This window comes from Triturus cristatus, chromosome 2_1, assembly GCF_964204655.1.
Source record: "Triturus cristatus chromosome 2_1, aTriCri1.1, whole genome shotgun sequence".
Lineage (NCBI taxonomy): Eukaryota > Metazoa > Chordata > Amphibia > Caudata > Salamandridae > Triturus > Triturus cristatus.
Window position 1 is genome coordinate 938,396,797 of NC_140581.1, and position 19,953 is coordinate 938,416,749.

At 46.1% G+C, this 19,953-nt stretch overlaps 1 protein-coding gene across 1 annotated transcript in view; it reads right to left on the bottom strand.

The window, feature by feature from the left end:
- The window catches only part of UHRF2 (ubiquitin like with PHD and ring finger domains 2), an 898,530-nt gene that overhangs the window by 542,012 nt on the left and 336,565 nt on the right, over nucleotides 1–19,953 (bottom strand). The window contains exon 4 of the mRNA XM_085633451.1: nucleotides 5,272–5,490. Within this exon, the coding sequence (XP_085489577.1) occupies nucleotides 5,272–5,490 (219 nt within the window). The remainder of the gene's footprint in view (nucleotides 1–5,271; nucleotides 5,491–19,953) is intronic.

Below are 19,953 nucleotides of genomic sequence, written 5' to 3' on the forward strand. Positions count from 1 at the left end.
CGACTCTTTAGTCTGCAATGAGGGATCAAAGCGATGCATGAGGACGCCATTCCCAGAAAGGATTTCAATGTGCGGACTGAAACTGACTGCTTTGCTGCGATGGAGCTTGCAAGCTGTTGAATCCGCGCTTGACGCTCTGCTGAAGCGAAAGCCATGGCTGTGCTCGTATTGATCGAAGCGCCGAGAAAGGTCTTGCACATAGCCGGCGTGAGTTGAGATTTTTGCACATTGATCGACAAACCCAGGGACTGGAACAGATCGAGACAGCGCTGAGTATCGAGGGCCGCTTGGTGAGAGGATTGAGATTTGATGAGACAATCGTCCAGGTAAGGGTATATTTGAATACCCGCTTGCCGTAAATGAGCCACCACCGGGGCCAGGAATTTTGTAAAGACCCGTGGGGCTGAGCAGAGTCCGAAGGGTAGGAACTTGAATTGGAAATCTCTGTGACCCACTCGAAATCGTAGGTATTTCCTGTGGCGTGTGTGGTAAATATTTCATTACCGGTACTATTTTTATGCGGTAAAGTCTATTAAGAATAACTCAGTAAATATAAGAGGCAGAATCCGTGGTATTAGAGGTTTTAAAAGGCTTTATTCCTATACAAAGGAATACAATTCGAATTGTAGGCTTTCTATTCCATCACCACGAAAGTTCAGGAAGGAAGGGCATACATTATTGACAGATAGGCAGTTTTATAGAAAATACATTACAGTGAAACAGATGCAAGAGGCGTAACAGCTGATAGTACAGATAAAAGGTGCATACGTAACTAATAGAGGCGGATGTATGGGCGTAATTTAATAAACGTCATCATACATGATGTCACAAGTGGGTGGATCCATAAGAGAATCCTGCAATGTCAGCAGAAATATTTGGCAGAGATGCGCGCGCAGCCGCATGACGTGTGATTGACGTGCAACTAGAGGGTGAAGGGGACTTGACATTTAGCTCTACATGTGGAGACAGAAGTCTGGGGGTCATGTCAACCTAATCCCAAATCATATCTAATATCCTATGTTTAAAGAACTGTGTTATCCAAAAGGAGAGGTCTCTAGGATAGAATCTATTCTATACTGACTGTTAGTGCGTGTACAAGCGTCTAAGTGTCTACACTAGATGCGAGGGGGTAGGAATATTCCATGGTAACGGGGCTATGAATTACTTGCATGAGGACAGCGAGGCCTGGCCCCTTGCACGGTAGCTGGAGGAATGTTTACCTAAACTTACTAGACAGGAATGCATCGGATGAGGAGCGGAGTAGATAATCTTGAAGGTGAAATACAGTTTTTGGCAGGCGACAGGCTGGATCAGGCACCGTTAGCCGCGCAGGGAGTAGGACAAAGTTCATGGATACAGATGCAGGCTCAGACTGGAGCTTTCAGAAGCAGAAGGCAGGAAAAGGCTTGATGACAGAATTCGGGGCCTACTCGCCTGAATCTGTAAAATGTGGAAAGTGAACCACATAAAGTCGGTGGCCTTTCATACTTAGGAATGGAATATCTGACCCATTCATGGCGAATCTGAAAGAGGACATGTTGACGGTGGACGCACATATATTTGCGTCTTCAAAACTGGAGCAGGAGGGAACATACATGTACTTATAGCATGTACATGGAGCCGTTGGGGTCTACGATAGGGGACATAACTGATCACAAAATTCATATTTCCTCACGTGGCAGAATGGGCACATGGAAATATGCATCCTGCAGATCGATCGTTGTCATGAAATCCTCCTGAGAGAAGAATTGGAGGATGTCCTTTAATGTGAGCATTCGGAAGGATTGGGTCTTGAGAAATTTGTTGAGCGACCTTAGATCGAGGATGGGGCGCCACTCCCCTGATTTCTTTAGTATGAGGAAAAAACGTGAATAGAACCCCAACCCTCTTTGATATTTCGGAACCACTTCGATGGCACCCTTGTTTATCATTATATGGATCTGATTGAAAAGTTCTTTGAGATGGGCGGGAGGAGGTCCAGATGGAGGGGTGCGTGGAGGAACCTTCACAAACTCTAGGGCGTGGCCCCTTGAAATAATATCCAGAACCCAGCGGTCCGAAGTGATTGAGGACCAAGTTGAAAAGAACTGGGAGATTCTTCCTCCAACAGGAACTAGAGGACAACTGGGAAAAAGGAACTTTTGCCGTACACAGTCACTGTTTTTTGGTAGAATTCCCTCTGTAATTTGACTTCCCTCTATATGATTTGCCAGCTTGCTGTCTGTAGGACTGCTGTGGTTGTGAAGAGTATCGCTGTTGTCCTTGGTTGTTTGAGCGGTACTGGGAAGAGGACCCACGAAAGGAAGAGGAGGTGCCGCGGCCGCGCGCACCTCGAAAGGGCTGCTTCCTAAACTGAAGAGTGCCGAGGGAACGAGCCGTATCCGTGTCCTTTTTTATGGTTTGCAAAGCATCCTCCACATGCTGGCCGAATAATGACTCTCCGTCATACGGCATGTCCAGAATCTTAGCCTGGACCTCTCACCGGAATGAGGTTGATCGAAGCCAACCCTGTCTCCTTAGGACAGCTGCTCCCACCAATTGACGGAAACCGGTGAATGCAATGTCGACAGAGCAGTCGATGATTTCGGATGACGCCCTCTCACCCTCTTGCAGGATCTTTTGAGCTTCCGCTCTAGAATCTTCCGGTATAAGCTTGACCAAAGCAGCCATGTCCGACCACATTTGTCTATCGTAACGGCCGAGGATTGCCAAAGAATTCGCAGCCCGGACCGTTGTTGAAGCCATGGTTGAGAACTTCTTGCCAATGGCATCCAGGCGACGGCCGTCGCGATCCGGAGGCGTTGACATTGGAGATGATGGATTTTTGGAGCGGCGATGTGCCGCTTGTGTAATCACTGAGTCCGGCTTAGGTTGAGACACCAAGCAGGCTGGGGAAGAATCCGGAGATTTGTACTTTTTCTCCAGGCGTGGAAGCACTGCCGGAATAGAATTAGGCGTTTTCATTAACTTTATACCTTCATTCCATATAAAGTCTATAATGGGCACAGCTCGTACTTGTTTCTGAGGCTGGGACTTGAAATCGTACACGAAACAGTCCTCTTCCCTAACCACCATGGGAAGGTGAAAGCGTTGCGCTGCTCTTTCCATCAGCTGATGGAACCCTGTTATGTCGACAGGTGGCGAGTTGACTGGCGACCTTGGCGGTGATGCGGGCGAATTGATTTGGTAGTCATCCCAGTCCGCCATAGAGTCGTCCTCCGGAAGCACACCCTCTTCCGTATCTAGATTATCCACATTATCATCCGCTGCATTGGAAGGCAGTGCAGGCGTGGATGGTGTAGGTATCGTCGGCAATGTAGGAGGAGGTGGAACCTCAGATGGCGCTTCACGTGGAGAACTTTGAGAGGATGCTGGAAAGCGACGATTATAATCTTCCAACATGTATTGGAGGTTGGAAATAAGCCGCAAAGGAAGCTGCACCGTAGGAACCGGAGCAGGGGAATGTTGCTCTTGTTCCTGATCGTAGTATTCATCCTCCTCAAAGTCTTGGCACTTAATATGGAGCTCAGAGGGACTATGAGCATCCCGAAAAGCAGACTGATCGTCCTCATCTGAATCAGAATTGTCCTCATCCCCCGAAGGAAATAGTTGACGGGGTGGTCGAGGCCCCGGTGGTAACATGACTGGATCTAGTACAGCCTTACGACGTAGCAGCAAGGAGCCGTCCACAGACCCCGGTGCTGGTGTTGACATTGGCACCAATGGCATTGTCGCAAAATTTGACCCCACCGTCGTCGAGGCGATCGTCGACGAAGTAGTCGACGACGAAGCTGCCGTCGACGACGAAGCTGCCGTCGACGATGAAGCTGCCGTCGACGAGGTGGCTGCCGTCGACGAGGTGGCTGCCGTCGACGAGGAGGCTGTCGTCGACGAGGAGGCTGTCGTCGACGAGGCTGTCGTCGACGATGTTGTAATCGCCGACGATGAAGACTTCCTCTTCTTCTTTTTAACCATCGTCGACGGAGTTGTAGACGTCGACGGAAGCGGCAGCTTCCCAGTCGTTGACGAAGAGGTGAGTGGTATCGTCGACGAGATAGGGAAACACATACTACCGTCGACGGTGAAGACGTCGACGAAGTCATCGTCGTCGACGAAGGATATCTGCTCGATACCGTCGTCTCCGTCGTCGACGAGGCTGATGAAGTAGCCGATCTCGTCGACGGAGGAGCCGTCGACGGGCCCGTCGACGGTTTTGAACGTTTCTGACTGGAAACATGCACTGACGGAGTCAGAGACGCCTGAGAGCTAAGTCTCGGGGGCGCTGGCGTGGTAACAGAGACTTGGCCTGTAGACACTTCCTCAAGATGAAGTCTCTTCTTTTTTAGAAAAGGAGATGGCAAGTCCTGGACACTTCCACGCTTTGAGGAGACTCCTGTTTTGATAGAGGCTACACTCTCCACCTCAGAAAGGGGGTTATCTGTCTCCTTTAGTTTTTGAAGCCATAATAAAAGGCGACCTTCTCTATCTTTCAAAGTTTTTTGAGAGAAAGTTCTGCAGATCTTACAGTTGGCCACCTTATGATCAGGATAAAGACAATAAATACATTTCTCATGGGGATCCTCAGAGAAAAGTCTTGACTTTCCGCAAGATGAACATGGACGGAAAAGAGATTTCTTACTTGTAGACATGATGAGAGACAAAAAACCTCAAACCAGATCAAGAACTGAGCAGAGCTCAGGGAGACTCCCTTCATACGACGTGCGGTAGAAAATCTGAGGGTCTGAGCCTCTGAGGAGAAGGTTCTAGAGGGTGCTAGCGCCTGATTGGCTGGAGTTTGGACTATGAAATGACAGTGATATGTCAGTAAAGTGATTCTTTTTTCTCAATGCTTTCTTATGTCTCAATGCTATCCTATGGTATTTTAACTTGATATGTTATTTGAACTATATATATATAAAGTTTATTTGGGTATGTATATACTCTTATGTGGTTTATGTATGTATATATATATATACATGATACTTATTGCTTTTTATATACCGTGGGACTCCCACTTCGACGACGGGGAATATTCAAGCATGTGAATCTATGAAAGACACCCCAAATACTGGAGAATCACAATTATACCAATATTTTAATTTGGCAGTGTTTTGGCTAGCACACAATTAGCTCTTTTAGACATTTGTACATTTCCTGAAATAAACTCAAATTAAAGTGACATGGGTGATAAAAAAATACTTTGGAATTCTATTACATTAGAAAAGAAGTAAAACAACGAATCTCGATATTAAACAGAGAAAACAATCTTACCTCAGGAAAATTCTGGCATGTACCTCTTTGTTAGTCCTCGAGAATACTTTCAAAGCTGTTATTTGGACATCATACCAGAATCCTCGCTCCTCTGGACTCTCAGCATTGTAGTTCGCCATCACAACATCTCCCACTTTGAGATCACTCCATTTCAGAATAGTTCTTGCTCGTGGGCGAAGATTGCGGGAAGACATTTCTATTACACCATTCTCTGGATACCTTCAAATAAAAATAAAGGGGAAAGAGAACGGTTACTGACATTCTATTGTGTCTGCAAGAAGCAACACTGAAAACAAAACCATACATGTCAAAGAGGGCAGAAATCTATAAATATCCACCGAAGACACAAATTTATTTGAAAGAAGTTCATGTTTGGATTAAGCCTACTCAATGACAGTATTTCAATGATAAACGGATATTGTAATAATTAACTGCTTTCTGGAGTGGTAAAAAAGTCAAGATAATGAACCAAATGTGACTTTTCGGTCAAGACTGAGGCAAACCTTGATCACGTAAAGTTTTATTCCCAGCCCTTTACACAAAATTGTTCCTAGATAAAAAATAATTAATTTTACTTAATATCACATTTTGTAATTATTAATACCGTTTAAGAAAAGGAAGAATAAATTATTCTTGGCCGAGCGTCTGGGGCAGATCGAGGGCCGACTTCGCGCACCTGAAGGGCATCCTGCGGCGGAGGCAGCTGTACTGCCGGACCGGCTTCCACTTGGAGATCTTCTCGAAAGGCACGGTGCACAGCACCTGGCAGGACCACAGCAGGTTCGGTAAGAGCCGCAGGTGTAGCTCCTGCACGTCTGCCTCGGGGCGCTAGCTAAGCTACCTCAGGAGAAGCAAGCGGGTTCATGTAGCCAACTCATACCTCGCCTCCAGAGAGTCCAGGTTTGGGGGGGAGTTAGGGGGGGTCAAGACAGAAAGGAATCCTACTCTCATACTTCCTCGGGGTCCTTTGCTCCTAGATTAGTTTTGTGCTCCCCACTTGAACCCAGTGGCACAAATTAGGCCCTGCAGTAATTTCTTTCAGAAGAACAAAAAATCTGTACAGGACTTTTAGCTGTGTTTATTCTGTCTTGCCCTGCCTACCGAAGAGATCCTTCTGTACTGTGGGCGGGAGCAACACATCCTAATACAACACAAGGGGACTCCTATTTTAGACTCAATATATTTTCGGGCACCAGGTTTCCAGTATGGACTTCAGCACATAACCCGACAAAGCTGTGAGAGGGGAGAGAGAGGCCAGTGCCAAGGTAGTTGTGTAATTTTGGTTAGCTAATACAACCGCAATTTTATATATTACTGGACATCGCAAAACCCAATGTAGAATGGGTCTGCACGAGCCCTCTTTCTAACCGTCACAGTGGCAATAGTGTACCACTGAGTGTTCAAATTTTAAAGTGTAGCGATTTAGATCGATTACAGAAGAAAATGTTTTTTACTCATTTTTTAGTTCAGTCTATGTCCGCCTCACAATAAGGTATAGCGACAGAGTAAGAAGGATATTCTCGACTTGGCTATTTCTCTAGTTTCTTTCTTTGATGTTGTTTTTTGTTTGTTTTAGAAATGACGCTGTGCACCTAGTATCTGCTGTCATAGCCTGTTTGGGGGGAAATACTTTCTTGTGAAAGATTCATAAACATGGTTATATAGATTGAACTACATGTTTCAATTTGAAGTATAGCAGGAAAGGTCCACACTCTTCTGCCTTTAATCAAAGCTGCCACTTTGGGAACATATCTCCAAGCACCGCCATTTTAGAGGAGAGAGCACTAGGCCAATGTCATGAGCAATACCAATACCTCTAACTTTGACAATGCCGAGACCATTGCATTGTAAATGCTTGTTTAGATTGCCCACTGGGGTACCAGGGATTTTTTTTGTTTTAGTTTGTTTTTTTCTCTATGTAATGCATGCGGGGAGTGACCCCTTGGGAAAGTGTCGCTCCCGTTTGGGGGACATATTATTTGGCCGTTTTTGTTTTTTTATTACTAATGCATGCAGGGAGCGGCCACTTGGGTGAAGGGTCAATCCCCTTTGGGGGAAATTTAGTCTGGCCGTTTCTGCCCCACTTAGGGGAGGGGGGTGTTGGCCCAAAATGATTTCAGATGGCCCACTAGGCCACCAGGGATTTATTTTTTTATATAGATGATTGTGGGTAGTGGTCCCATGGACAAGGGTCGCTCCCCTTTATGGGGTTGAATATTTCAGCTGTTTCTGACCCCTTGAGGTCGGCCTTTTGCTTTTAGGCCCACCTACCAGCCATCTTGGCTGGTAGATTGTGCGTGGACTGGTTTATTATTTGCATATGTGATTGTAATGTTTTATTTCTCCTTTTTTTCTAGTGCTTTTTGTTCTTGTTTGCGGTTTCTGCAGTTTTGCGTAGTTGCATTTATTTGGTAAGAAAATCTTTTTTTGTTACGTTTACTCCAAATGAGTATTATTGTCATGCACGAGTGAATTTTTAGTAAGTGCTGTCAAATCAGCAGCATATTTAGTCTGTTATTGGAGGGTGAAATTCTTTGCAACGTCTTTTGCGTTGTCTTATGTGTAATTTTCTTTTTCTTTTATAGTGGGATATTGTTGGTCCTTGCTGTGTCTGTGCAGAGTAGGTGGTGAGTCTATCTGCTTCTGACAAGTGAGTGGTATAGTTTTGGAGTATTTAGGTCTTTGTGATGAAGCCACATTTTGTTTATTAGTTATTCTACAAAGTGTTTGTTGTTGTTGACTTGTTTGACACGTTACCTTTGTTAGTAAGGATTATGGCTAGCCGCAGAATTACTGCTCAGTAGGTGGTTGGTATGCTTTTTGAATCTTCCTCTGAGCAGGATTATGAGACTGACAGTGCGTCTGAGGGAGAGGAGGGAGGGGGAAGATTCAGGCAGTGAGTTCTCTCCACATGGAATCACCGGATGATGAATCTACTCTCAGTGCGGATGAAGCTACTCTCAGTGCGGATGAAGTGCCTGTTTTAGAGGAGGACACTGATGTGCCGATGGTGCAAGAGGCATCTGGATTGCAGCCTGGGGCTGCAAGGCTTCCCATTGGGAGTGCTGGACTCTGGGTTGATCCAAACACGGTGCTGCCTGCCTTTACTGGTGATGCAGGGTGTAGAGTGAATTGCAATTTTTTTTGCGTATACAGCTTTTTCAGTTGTTTATGGCTGATGTATTTTTGGCTGAGATTGTTGAGCATACTAATTTGTCTGCAGAACAGTATTTGAGGGACAACAGTGAAAGACTTAGGCCCTAACCTAGAGTTACTTGGTAGACCCTGACAAATCTGGATGAGATGAAGCAGTTTGACTTTTTTGATGGGTTTGATAAGGAAGCCGTCCATTGCTTCATATTGGTCTACTAGTCCAGTGATGGCAACAGCCATATTTCCTGCAATTATGAGTCGTGATAGGTATTTACTAGTGCTTCGGATGCTGCATTTTGTTGATAATGCTTCGGCGTTGCCACGAGATCACCCTGAATGTGACAGCTTTTTTTAAATTCGACCTGTTCTTGATCACTTTGTAGATCGATTTTCAGAGATCTATACTCCAGGGAAAGAAATAGCTATTGATGAGTCTTTGGTCCAGTTCAAGGGTCGTTTGGTTTTTAGACAGTACATTCCTAGCAAGAGGGCATGTTATAGAATTAAGCTGTATATGTTGTCTGAAAGTAGGACAGGAAATGTTTTTAATTTTCGTGTGTACACTGGTAGGGATTCCACTATTGACCCCCCTGGATGTCCGTCCACTTTTGGAGTTTCAGAGAAAATTGTGTGGGATCTTGCTAAAGGACTGTTTAACAGAGGCCACCATTTGTACCTTGATAACTTCTACAGTGCTGTGCAATTGTTTAAGGAATTGTTCAAAGTGGACACTTTTGCTTGTGGCACAATCCGCTCTAACCGTAAAGGTTATCCAAAAGAGCTTGCTTGCAGAAAGCTTCAGAGGGGATAGTGCAGTTCCTTGCGTAGTGATGAACTACTAGCTCTGAAATTTGTGGACAGGAGGGATGCGTACATGCTGACTACCATCCATGATGAGAGTACTTCACCTGTGGCTGATTGGGGTCAGGTTGCTGAAGTGCGCAAACCAGTGTGCATTGTAGACTACAATAAGCACATGGGTGGTGTTGATAGAGTAGATCAGAGGTTGGAATCTTACACTGCTATTCGTAAGACTTACATTTGGTACAAGAAGTTGGCCATCCATCTCTTCAATTTAGCAACTTTCAATGCTTTTGTTGTGTACAAGCGAGTGCTCTCCTGCGTCAAATATGGAAATTTGTGTCAGCCCGGTGATGCCACAACTTTCCCACCCAAAAATGTGTGGAAAAAGTGATTTTTTCAGCTACATTTGAGGTTTGCAGGGACTTCTGAGTAAGAAAATGTTGGGGGATCCATGCACGCCATACCTCCCTGGAATCCCCTGCGTGTCTAGTTTTCAGAAATGTGTGGGTTTGGTAGGTTTCACTAGCTGGCCGCCGAGCACAGGGCCAAAAACCCATGTGACCCCCCTTGCAAAACCAGGTCGTTTTGTGATGGGTAATTTTGATGTCGCCTCAATCCGTTTTGGGCCCTTGCCTGTGATGGGTACTTGGGCCTCCCACACGAGTGAGGCACCATTTTTATCAGGAGACCCGGGGAACACTGGGTGGTAGGAAATTTGTGTCAGCCCAGTGATGCCAAAACTCTCCCACACAAAAAGGTGTGAAAAAAGTGAATTGCTTTAGCTAAATTTGAGGTTTGCAGGGGATTCTGGGTAAGAAAATGTTGGGGGATCCATACAAGCCATACCTCCCTAGTATCCCCCGGGTGTCTAATTTTCAAAAATGTATAGGTTTGTTAGGTTTCCCTACGTGCCAGTAGAGCTAGGGTTCAGAAACTACAGCTAGGCACTTTGCAAAAAAAGAGGCATTTTTCACTGTGAAAATGTGGTGTGTCCACCTTGCATTTTGGGCCGTTTCCTGTCGCGGGCACTAGGCCTACCCACACAAGTGAAGTACCATTTTTCTCAGAAGACTTTGAGGAACGCTGGGTGGGTGGAATTTTGTGGCTCCACGCAGATTCCAGAACTTTCCACCACAGAAATGTGAGGAAAATGTGTTTTGTTTGACAATTCTTTACGTTTGCAAGGGATTCTGGGTAACAGAACTTGGTGAGAGCCAGTCAAGTCACCCCATCCTGGATTCCCCTGGGTGTCTAGTTTTCAAAAATGTATAGGTTTGCTAGGTTTCCCTAGGTGCCGGCAGAGCTAGGGTTCAAAAACTACAGCTAGACACTTTGCAAAAAAAAGGGGCATTTTTCACTGTGAAAATGTGGTGTGTCCACGTTGCATTTGGGGCCCTTTCCTGTTGCGGGCACTAGGCCTACCCACACAAGTGAGGTACCATTTTTATCGGGAGACTTAGGGTAACACAGAATTGTAGAGCAACTGTTATTACCTATTGACTTTTGATGCATTTCTGCCTTCCAAATGAAAGACAATGTGTAAAAATGAAGTCATTTTAAAAAATGAACTATAATTCTCGTGCTAGTATGGGTACTGCCAATTTCGAAAATGTGCAAATATCTACTGTTTCTAAACTCTATATTTTGTTCCCATTTCAGAAATACATACGTGTCTTTCATACCGATTTTTCCATGTATACATTTTCCCAAAATAATTGCTATATACCCGGTACATAATACAAAACAATTGCAAGACGCTGCTCACTTAGGGCCTCATGTAGGTAAATAAATTTTACCGGTTCGTAAATACCGAGCCGTACCGAATCGGTAAATTAGAATCGGTAAGTTATATGTAGGTAAAAATTCGGTAACAGTTACCGATTCGGTAACAGTCGGTAAATACGAATCGGAATTCACCGAATCGGTAAAACCGAGGTGGTATTTACCGAATCGGTAAATACCGAGGTGGTATTTACCGAATCGGTAAATACCGAGGTGGTATTTAGCGATTCGGAAAATACCGAGGATACTACCACCTTCCCTTAACTAAGTAGCCAATATCATAATCATGTTATTATAGAAGGCCTCTCAGGCTTGAATAGGGGACCCCATACCTCAAAAATCAGCTCAGTGAAATCACATCACAGGAGCATCAGGAGCCGTCTCGCAGGAAGGCTCGTCTTCGGGCTGAACAATAAACATGATGTCTGTGATATGAAAAGCACCAACTGTCAGGTATGTGCAGCTGCGCGTGTGCCATGGCTAAATCGTGGGTCGAACAACCTAGAGTGGAAAACATGCATTGTGTAAAATTCCAGACTGTGTGTCACAGCATGTACAGACCAAGGTCGCTGCGCAGAGCTTGGGATGGGAACAACAGAATGCACTCGTCTGAAGGAAGTCTCGAGACAGCAGTTTAATCAAGAAAGAACATGTACACGCAGTGTCGTGTGCAAAGACAAAAATATGGCTACATAACATTCAACGTGGTCATGCTAACTGAACAATGCATGTACGTATTCAGGGAGAACTCACTACACGCCCCCTTGAGCGAAGCAACATGTAATAGGCAAGAGAAGAGAGAACGCAGAGTTCAGTTTCGTCAGAGCAGAACAAGGCGTAACCAATGCAGCGCCAAAGTCCTAAAGTCCAATTAATTGCAGCATAAAATTCCAAAAAACACAATGCAAGTATAGTGAAAAACTCAAGCCGACCATCAGGAAGAGAAAAACGAGAAATAAAAGAAATAAATGTTGCGCCAGGGTGCTGTCCAGTAGCACAGGCGCAATGGACGACAATCCAGTTAATCCATGAATGTATAGGCAGCATATGTGGCCACGGCTTCCAACAAGAAATCATTTTCAGGGCCACTAAAAGTCTCAGCCATCCAATTGAGTAAAGAAAAGGAACATACGTGTTCTCCAACCAACGGAGCCTCTAGCACAATCAGAGGGCACCCGGAATGTTCCTCCAAATAGCTCATGGACAAGAAGTCGTAGGCTGCCGCTGAGATGTTTATGTTTATGTTTATGTTTGGGGGGATTTTATATAGCGCTCTATCGCTCCGAGGAGCATCTTGGCGCTAGGTTCAATTTGTGTGGTTCGAAGGCAGAAGGGAGATGTAATAGACCCTAAAGTAGATATTAGACCAGGGTTTTGCAGGCGGAGGCAGTTAGGTTATAAATCCAGGTTTTAATGGCTTTCCTGAATTTGCTCTCACAGGAGATTTCACGAATTTGAGGTGGAAGTGTGTTCCAGGCTCTAGAGCCTTTGACCGCCAGGGACTTTCCCCCTCTAGTGGCCAATCGAAACTTTGGAATGGTCATTAGGTTGGCCGTAGCAGATCTTAGATGACGTCCGGGGTGGTAGCGATTAAATTTGTTAGTCAGGTAGGTAGGGCCTCTTTTATGGAATGCTCTGAAAGAGATGATCAGTAGTTTGAATAGGATTCTCTTTTGGATAGGGAGCCAATGGAGGGTGTCAAGTGCTGCGGATGCTGAGGATTTTCTTGGCATTTTTAGCACCAGCCTTGCTGCAGTATTTTGCACCATCTGCAGCTTATGTAGAAGGGCCTTGTTGGCACCCACATACAGTCCGTTACAATAATCCAACCTAGATGTAATCAATGCCACCGCTACCGTTTTCCTTGCTGGTAGGGGGAGGAAGTCAAAGAATTTCCGAAGGCTTTTGATGATATTGAAACAGGAACCAGCCACTTCACTGGTCTGTTGCTTGAAGGATAGTGCCTCATCAATTTTAATTCCTAAATTTCGGGCACTCTTTATGGTACTCGACGGGGCTTCAGCATTAGGTGGCCAGCAGGTTTGGGGAGAAAACAGATTATTTTTCCCAAAGGGTAAAATTTCCGTCTTTGCAGTGTTGCATCTCAGGTGGTTTGTGTTCATCCACTCGAAAGTGGCCTTCAGACAATCTCTGAGGGAACGTTCAGCAATTGCCGCGTCCTCATCTAGGATTACAACTAGTTGAGTATCATCGGCGTAGGCTATTGAGCTGATAGCAAAAGAAGAGATAAGTTTCATTAGGGGGACCATATATAGGTTAAACAATATGGGGCTTAAGCTAGAGCCCTGAGGTACCCCAGATTGAACTTCTCTTGCCTCAGAGTGATGTGGACCTAGGAGAATAGTCTGTTTTCTTTGTCTGAGGAAGTTGGTAAACCATTTCAACACGGTGCCCCCTATGCCTGCACTACTCAGGCGATGAAGTAGAATATCATGGGACACCGTGTCGAACGCCGCAGAGAGATCCAGTAGGATCAGGACGGCTCTTTTGCCCTGATCCAAAGCGGCCCTGATAGTTTCCGTTGAGAAAATAAGGGCAGATTCAGTTGAGTGGTGAGAGCGGAAACCTGCTTGATTGGGATGTAACAAATTGTTGTTCTCGAGATATGCTGTGAGTTGTTTGTTTACACATGTCTCTGTGAGTTTGCATAGTGCTGGAAGAAGTGATATGGGTCGGAGGTTTGACAGTGTCGTAGGGTCCTGAATAGTTTTTTTCTGAAGGGGTTTGACTACCGCGACCTTCCAGCATGCGGGGATATCTCCTGTTTGTAGGGAGGAGTTCAGGATTGAGTTTATAATTGGGTTGACCTCATCTTTTATAGCCTTGAGCAGTAGGGGTGGGCAGGGGTCAAGAGGGGAGCCTGAGTTCAATTTAGAGATAGCTTGAGCAGACTCGGTAGAATTAATCAAAGTAAAATTATCCCATGTGGTAGTACAAGGTGAGTCTATTTGGATGGTAGGGTCAGCTGTATTTAATGCTGGTTGACTGATCTGTGGAAACTCTTTTGTAAAGTTTGTAATTTTCTGTTCGAAATATTCCGCTATTTTGTCGCAGAGGGCTTGGGACGGTGGAATTTCCTGTGATAGTATTTTGGGTTTTCTGAAGCCATTGACTATTTGGAATATTTCTTTTTGATTGTTGTTGGTCGATTCTATCAAGTTGGTGTAATAGTTAGTTTTTGCCAACTTGATGGAGGTATGGTAATTCCTCCTAACATTCTTATAGATTTCCCTATCTTCCTTTTTATAATGGCGACGCCATTTTCTTTCAAGGAGTTTCACTTCTCTTAGCGTGGCTTTTAGGGATTTAGTGTACCAGGGAGCGGATTTTTTCCTTTGTATTTTGTTAGATTTGGCTCCTCCTGTTGTCAGTTTTTCCCCAATGGATTTCAACCAGTTGTTATAGTTTGCGTAATCAGTGCACACATTTCCCACTGGTGTGGGATGTCCCAATTACCCAGGATACCATGCGCCGCACCACACGCCATGATCCGGACCCCAGAACAGGCCAACTCGTGAGACACTAAGGGCCGCATCAGTCGATCGAAATCCGGCACCGGAGACACCATGTTGGTCAAGCACAAATCCAGAGGCCATTCAAAGGGACAATCCAGGCAGTGTAATACAGGTTGTACGCAGGTGAAGTAGGAATACCTGAAGGATAATCCATAAGCCAGGCTCAAAGTCGCCAATGGCAGAGTACCATAAAAGTCAAGCATCCTATCACGAAGAAGAAGCAGACGGGACAGGTGCTCGTGTGGCACAGAAGGAGCAGCCATTCCGGAGTATGAAAAGGAAAAGCAGCACACCTGCCACTAGCGCCAGAAGCAGCGGAACACCTCCAAAGATGCTCGAGAAAAGTGAATGTACAAATGCCGGAATTACACCAAAAATAGTTTGGAAAGAGGTCACGAGACCCGAGCCCACATGTTTAAAAAAATTGAGCCAGGCCGGTCGTGGACGAGGCATTGATAATACTTTGGATCAAAGAGCCGAAATGCAGGGGGAGGTCAGTATTCAGAGGCGCCTGTTCCTCAGTGCGCGTTGTAGCAACGTGAAGGACAAATATTTCACGAGAGGAAGTCAAAGGCACCTCTTTGTGTGACAATGGCGCTCTATTCTGCTCAACTTGTTGAACTCTGCTTTCAAGGTTGGAATCGAAGGCCAGATGGAAACATCCCGCCGCCCATGCGGGGGTGGGAAGAGAACAGTATTGCAGCAGACAACTTTATGCGAGACAGTTATGTACGGGATTCCCACTCACATCCCGCAGCAAGCTTCATTAATCATAATTAAATGAATACCGTTTGCAAGCAGAGTGAAAGAAGGTGTAATCACAGGCACTGGGATACCTCGTAGGACGCACGCCGAAATCGGGGCTTGTACATTGCATGCGCCGTGTACTTGCATGTGCCTATTGTCTCATGTATGAATCCTAGAAGTGAGAGTGCTAGAGCTATTATCTATAACGGCTAAGGCCTTCTCCATGTTTGCTTGGTCAATAGCTCTCAATCTGGAAGCCGCCTCACTGTGCGACAACTTGCAGTCTTCGTTGTATATAGCATACGCCCACCTTTTGGTTCAGCCACCCACAGGACCATTCCCATAATCATTCAATTCGGTATGCACATTGATGGAGTGGGTGGACTTCCTGATCCTGTTGATGTGCTCTGTGTCAGCTGGTGGACAGTTTGGGATGTGTGTACCATCAATGCAGCCAATGAAATGGGGGAACTGTGCCATGTGAGAAATGTCTGTTTTTGTTTCCTGCAGTGCAGCCTGTGTGTTGTGGAAGCTGATGTAGTGGTGCATTCTCTGCATCATGGCATCCAGGAAATTCCTGAAGGAACGGGACGGGCAACTCTGGGATACACCACCCACCGCAGCTGTCACCACCTGATAACTGCCGGATGCCAACAGAAGTGGGCTGCAGAGCACCTGCACATGTGGGGGTATGGCGTGCGCCCTTCTTATTGGCTGGTCCAGGAGTGGGTGCAGGTCCCTGATTTAGTCCATGATGGTTTCGGGGTGTAGCCTGTACCTGTCATGTATCTCTGCATCAGTCAGCTGGAATAGTGTGATGCGCTGTCTGTAGATGCGTTCCTCCCGTCGCCAAACCCTCAGTCCTGCTGCCTGTAGATGTAGGCGCCTTGCAATGACGTACATAGCGAGCATGTTGTCCACGCTGTTGCATTTTGGGATTGCTTATCTGCACTGTTGATGGTTACCACCTGCTTTCAATCCGTGTTAATTACCGACTCTAATTTACCGATTTTCTTGGATTTCTTAATTTCCGAGTGCTCCTACATGTCATTTTAATTTTTACCACTTCATATTTACCACTTCATATTTACCGATTCGTTAATTATGTATTCGGTATATCTGAATCGGTATTTTGGAATTCGGTACATATGAATCGGTATTTACCGCCTCATATTTACCGAAAAGTGGTTTTTGGACTCCTACATCTCACTTGTCTGAATACCGGTCGGTAACGGCATATTTACCGAAAATCGGCCGTTACCGACCGGTATTTGGCTACCTACATGAGGCCCTTAATGCCTCTGGGTTCGTTGGGTTCTTGATGAACCTACAAGTCCCATATATCCCCACAACCAGAAAGGTTCAGCGAATGTAACGGTATTTTGCTTTCAAACAGCTGTCATAATTAGAAGAAGTTACAGGTGAAAACGCTGACACAAATTGTAGGAGAGTAGGGTCTGCTTTCTATGTTCACCCCCACTTTTTGCTTTTGCTTTACTGGTTTTCGACTTAGATGTGGCTGTGGGTCTGCTAATCAGACCCACAGCCCTGCTGTTCTCTCTCTAAATTACTACTATGTACTTTAGGTGCATAACCCAATTGGATAGGATCACCTTATTGGCCCCTGTACAGTGTACCCTAGGTACCCAGGGCATAGGTGTACCCTAGGCCTACCAGGGGCTGCAGCATGTATTGTGCCACCCCTGGCCTGGCCTTCCATTTTGACACAACTGGCTGATCACTCAGCTGGGGCAAGGTCGTGTAATCACCCCTTGCTTAGGTGTAGTATTCCTATGCCTAACTTACATATAGACACATGTGTACCTATCAGTCACTCCTATGGCAGGCCTTGACAATCCTGGAGGCAGAGTGCTTGGTAACCTGTGAGATGGTGCTCTAGCATGAGCTGAGCCTGTCTGCAGCTTTCGGAACCATGTCCTTATAGCTGTTCTATGATATAGCCTACCATATACTCTTAAAGTGCCTTATAATCTTAGACGGTTATGGTAACTATGGTTTGGCTTTATCAAAACATGTCGTGTAAGGTGTCTAACACTCGGGAATAATACCCCCATGCCATTTCTGGACATGAGAATATTATTCCCCCCTTCTAGAGGGAAAGACATGTTAAAATCATACTTCAACTGTTAGCCTCTGACCAAAGCCTCAGCATCACAAAATGGATGCTGCTGCCACGACACAAGTCTGACCTCCTGCAGCTGGGAGTGATCCCAGCCAGGGAGGCCTGGACAATAGGTTTCCTGCTTGGGGAGGTGCTAGCACCTCCCCAGACAGCCTTTAGTGTATTGGGGCAGGGTGGGCTGAAAGGTATGAGACATGCCTGGGGCACACAAGGTGTTCCTTGCATAGTCCAGTTCAAACCGGCGCTGGGGCACTCCAGCCCCAGCTCTGGCGCGAAACTGGACAAAGGGAAGTGGGTGTAACCACCCCCTCCCAGGTCCCACCCATAAGGCGTGACCTAGCAGGTATCCCAGCCCCCCAGATTAGTATAAGAGTGGGAGTTGGGCCTCAAGACTTTAGATTATCCTGAACCTGCAAAACTGAACAGAAACTCTGGACCTTCGACATTCGACGAAAGAAGAAGACTGAAGAATCTCCCTTGTAGCCAAGGAGTGGCTACCCTGTGCAAACAGGCACCATCAAGTGACTACCCTTTGCTTTGTGAAACGTTCGACGAGGAACCGACTGCAGAGCCCGACCAGAGCCTTGATTTCCAGACTTCTCCGACCCTCATCCACATCTGCAGCAGAGCTGAGATCCGTGGAGGCGACGAGCGACGTGGGACCGGCTACCTGGGAAAAGTGGCTAGTAACTTACAGCGCAGCTTCTGAGGTACCCTCGAAGTTGTGCACCGGGGATTGAGAAGCCCCAACCCCAAGCACCATCTGCACCGAAGACCAGCCCCCCACACTCCACGAGTCCTGCGTGGGGCCCTTCAGCATTTTCCTGCTTGCCGCGTCTGTCCGGTTGCTTGCCCGCTGGCTAGTGGCCTTTGTGACGACGCTCCCTGAAATCTTCTGCGCTGGTTTGGCTCCTCCAGACTGGCTCCCGCTTCTCTGCAAAGAAGAAGCACCCCAGACCTTCCTGGTCTGCACCAGAAGCAAGTCCCTTGTTCTTCGTGGGTTCCGCTTGCCAAGGCTTGGTGAGTCCTAGTCCAACTTCGACGCCGCCGACAGCAAGAGCCTTCGTGGGACAGCTCGCCTCCTGGTCCTGGTCGTCCTCGACGCTTCCTGGTCCTCCTGGCTGCAGCGACAAGCTTCACCTTCACCTGCAACTCTTCACGACATCGCCTGGTTCCTTCCTGGTTCCACGTGGTCACTGGCTAGTGACCTTGACTCTGTCCCCTCTGCTTGCAGGTTTCTTCTCTTCTTGATCCCAGGCTTGGGATCCACCGGACACTCTCTCCTGACTGCCTGTCAGCATCTTTCTTCAGGCATCCATAGGAGTCGACGACGAAAACGACGCATCTTCACCCCTATGCACCCGCAGCCTGTGGGCTAGGTAACTTGGGTACTCCGGTGCTCATCAGGATAGTGACTATCCTAGTGTCTAGTTTTCAAGTCTCAACTTCCTAGCTACTCCGGAAGTGTCCTAAATCTATCTATTTCTAAACTGTAACATTGCTATTGACTTTTACGCATTACGCGTGAGTGTTTCCACTCTGCACACGAATCCCGTGGGCCTCCCACTTCCTAACTAACGCTAGTGTAGTGTAGCCCCAGCGATTCCCTAGGCCTAGGCCTATTCTATTTCCGTGACAGTGGTTCTTATACCACTTACTTAGTATATGGTTTGCGTGGCCCCTAGGGCCTAACTGTATTACTTACCTGTGTGACTTACTGTATGCATTAATAAGACTGTGTTGTACTTACCTCTAAACTCATAAAGAGTGCTGAGGGTTTGCTTAGAATAAATACACTTTATTTTATATATATATCTGTTGTGGTGTCCTTTCATTTGGTATTCAAGGGATTATATATGGTATCACAGCTGGCTTCACATGCCATTCAGAGTTTAGCCTAAGACTGCTCTTGTCCATGCTACCACTAGGATAGCTGGTCTATAAGGTTGACTTTACAACCAATCACCATAAGGGTATTTGGACTGATATAAGGTGTACACTATAACTAGTGACATCATACATCAGGCCAACTTCTCACATTGGTGAGCAGCGGTTGGGATCTGAGCTTGCTGTTGTAATACCATTGTAATCTTGAGATACTAAATTGAAAGATCACACAGATATTGTCTAGGTACATATAACATAGATTATTATACTTAAGTCCTACTGGATTTTGTAGTTGTAGGTTGAAGGGAATAACACACCCTGACTACAACTACTAGAAAGGTTTAGTAGATACAACTAGTGTAGGTAGGTGCACACACCACACCCTCACTAGATCATGCCTCTGGGAGGAGATCAGGTAGATGCTCTCTCAGGAGGGGCAGGTCTGCAGAAGACCCCCTCTAGGTATGATACCTTAACATTCCAGGAGATGAGACAATTGTGTACCTCCAGAGGAATAAAACAGGGTGCAAACCCTACCCTCCTTCAGTTAAAACAACTCCTAGAGGAGTATGATGCTCAGAGGGCATCTCAGGAAGGTGCCCTAGGCACAGAGGAGGGTCTACCCACCAC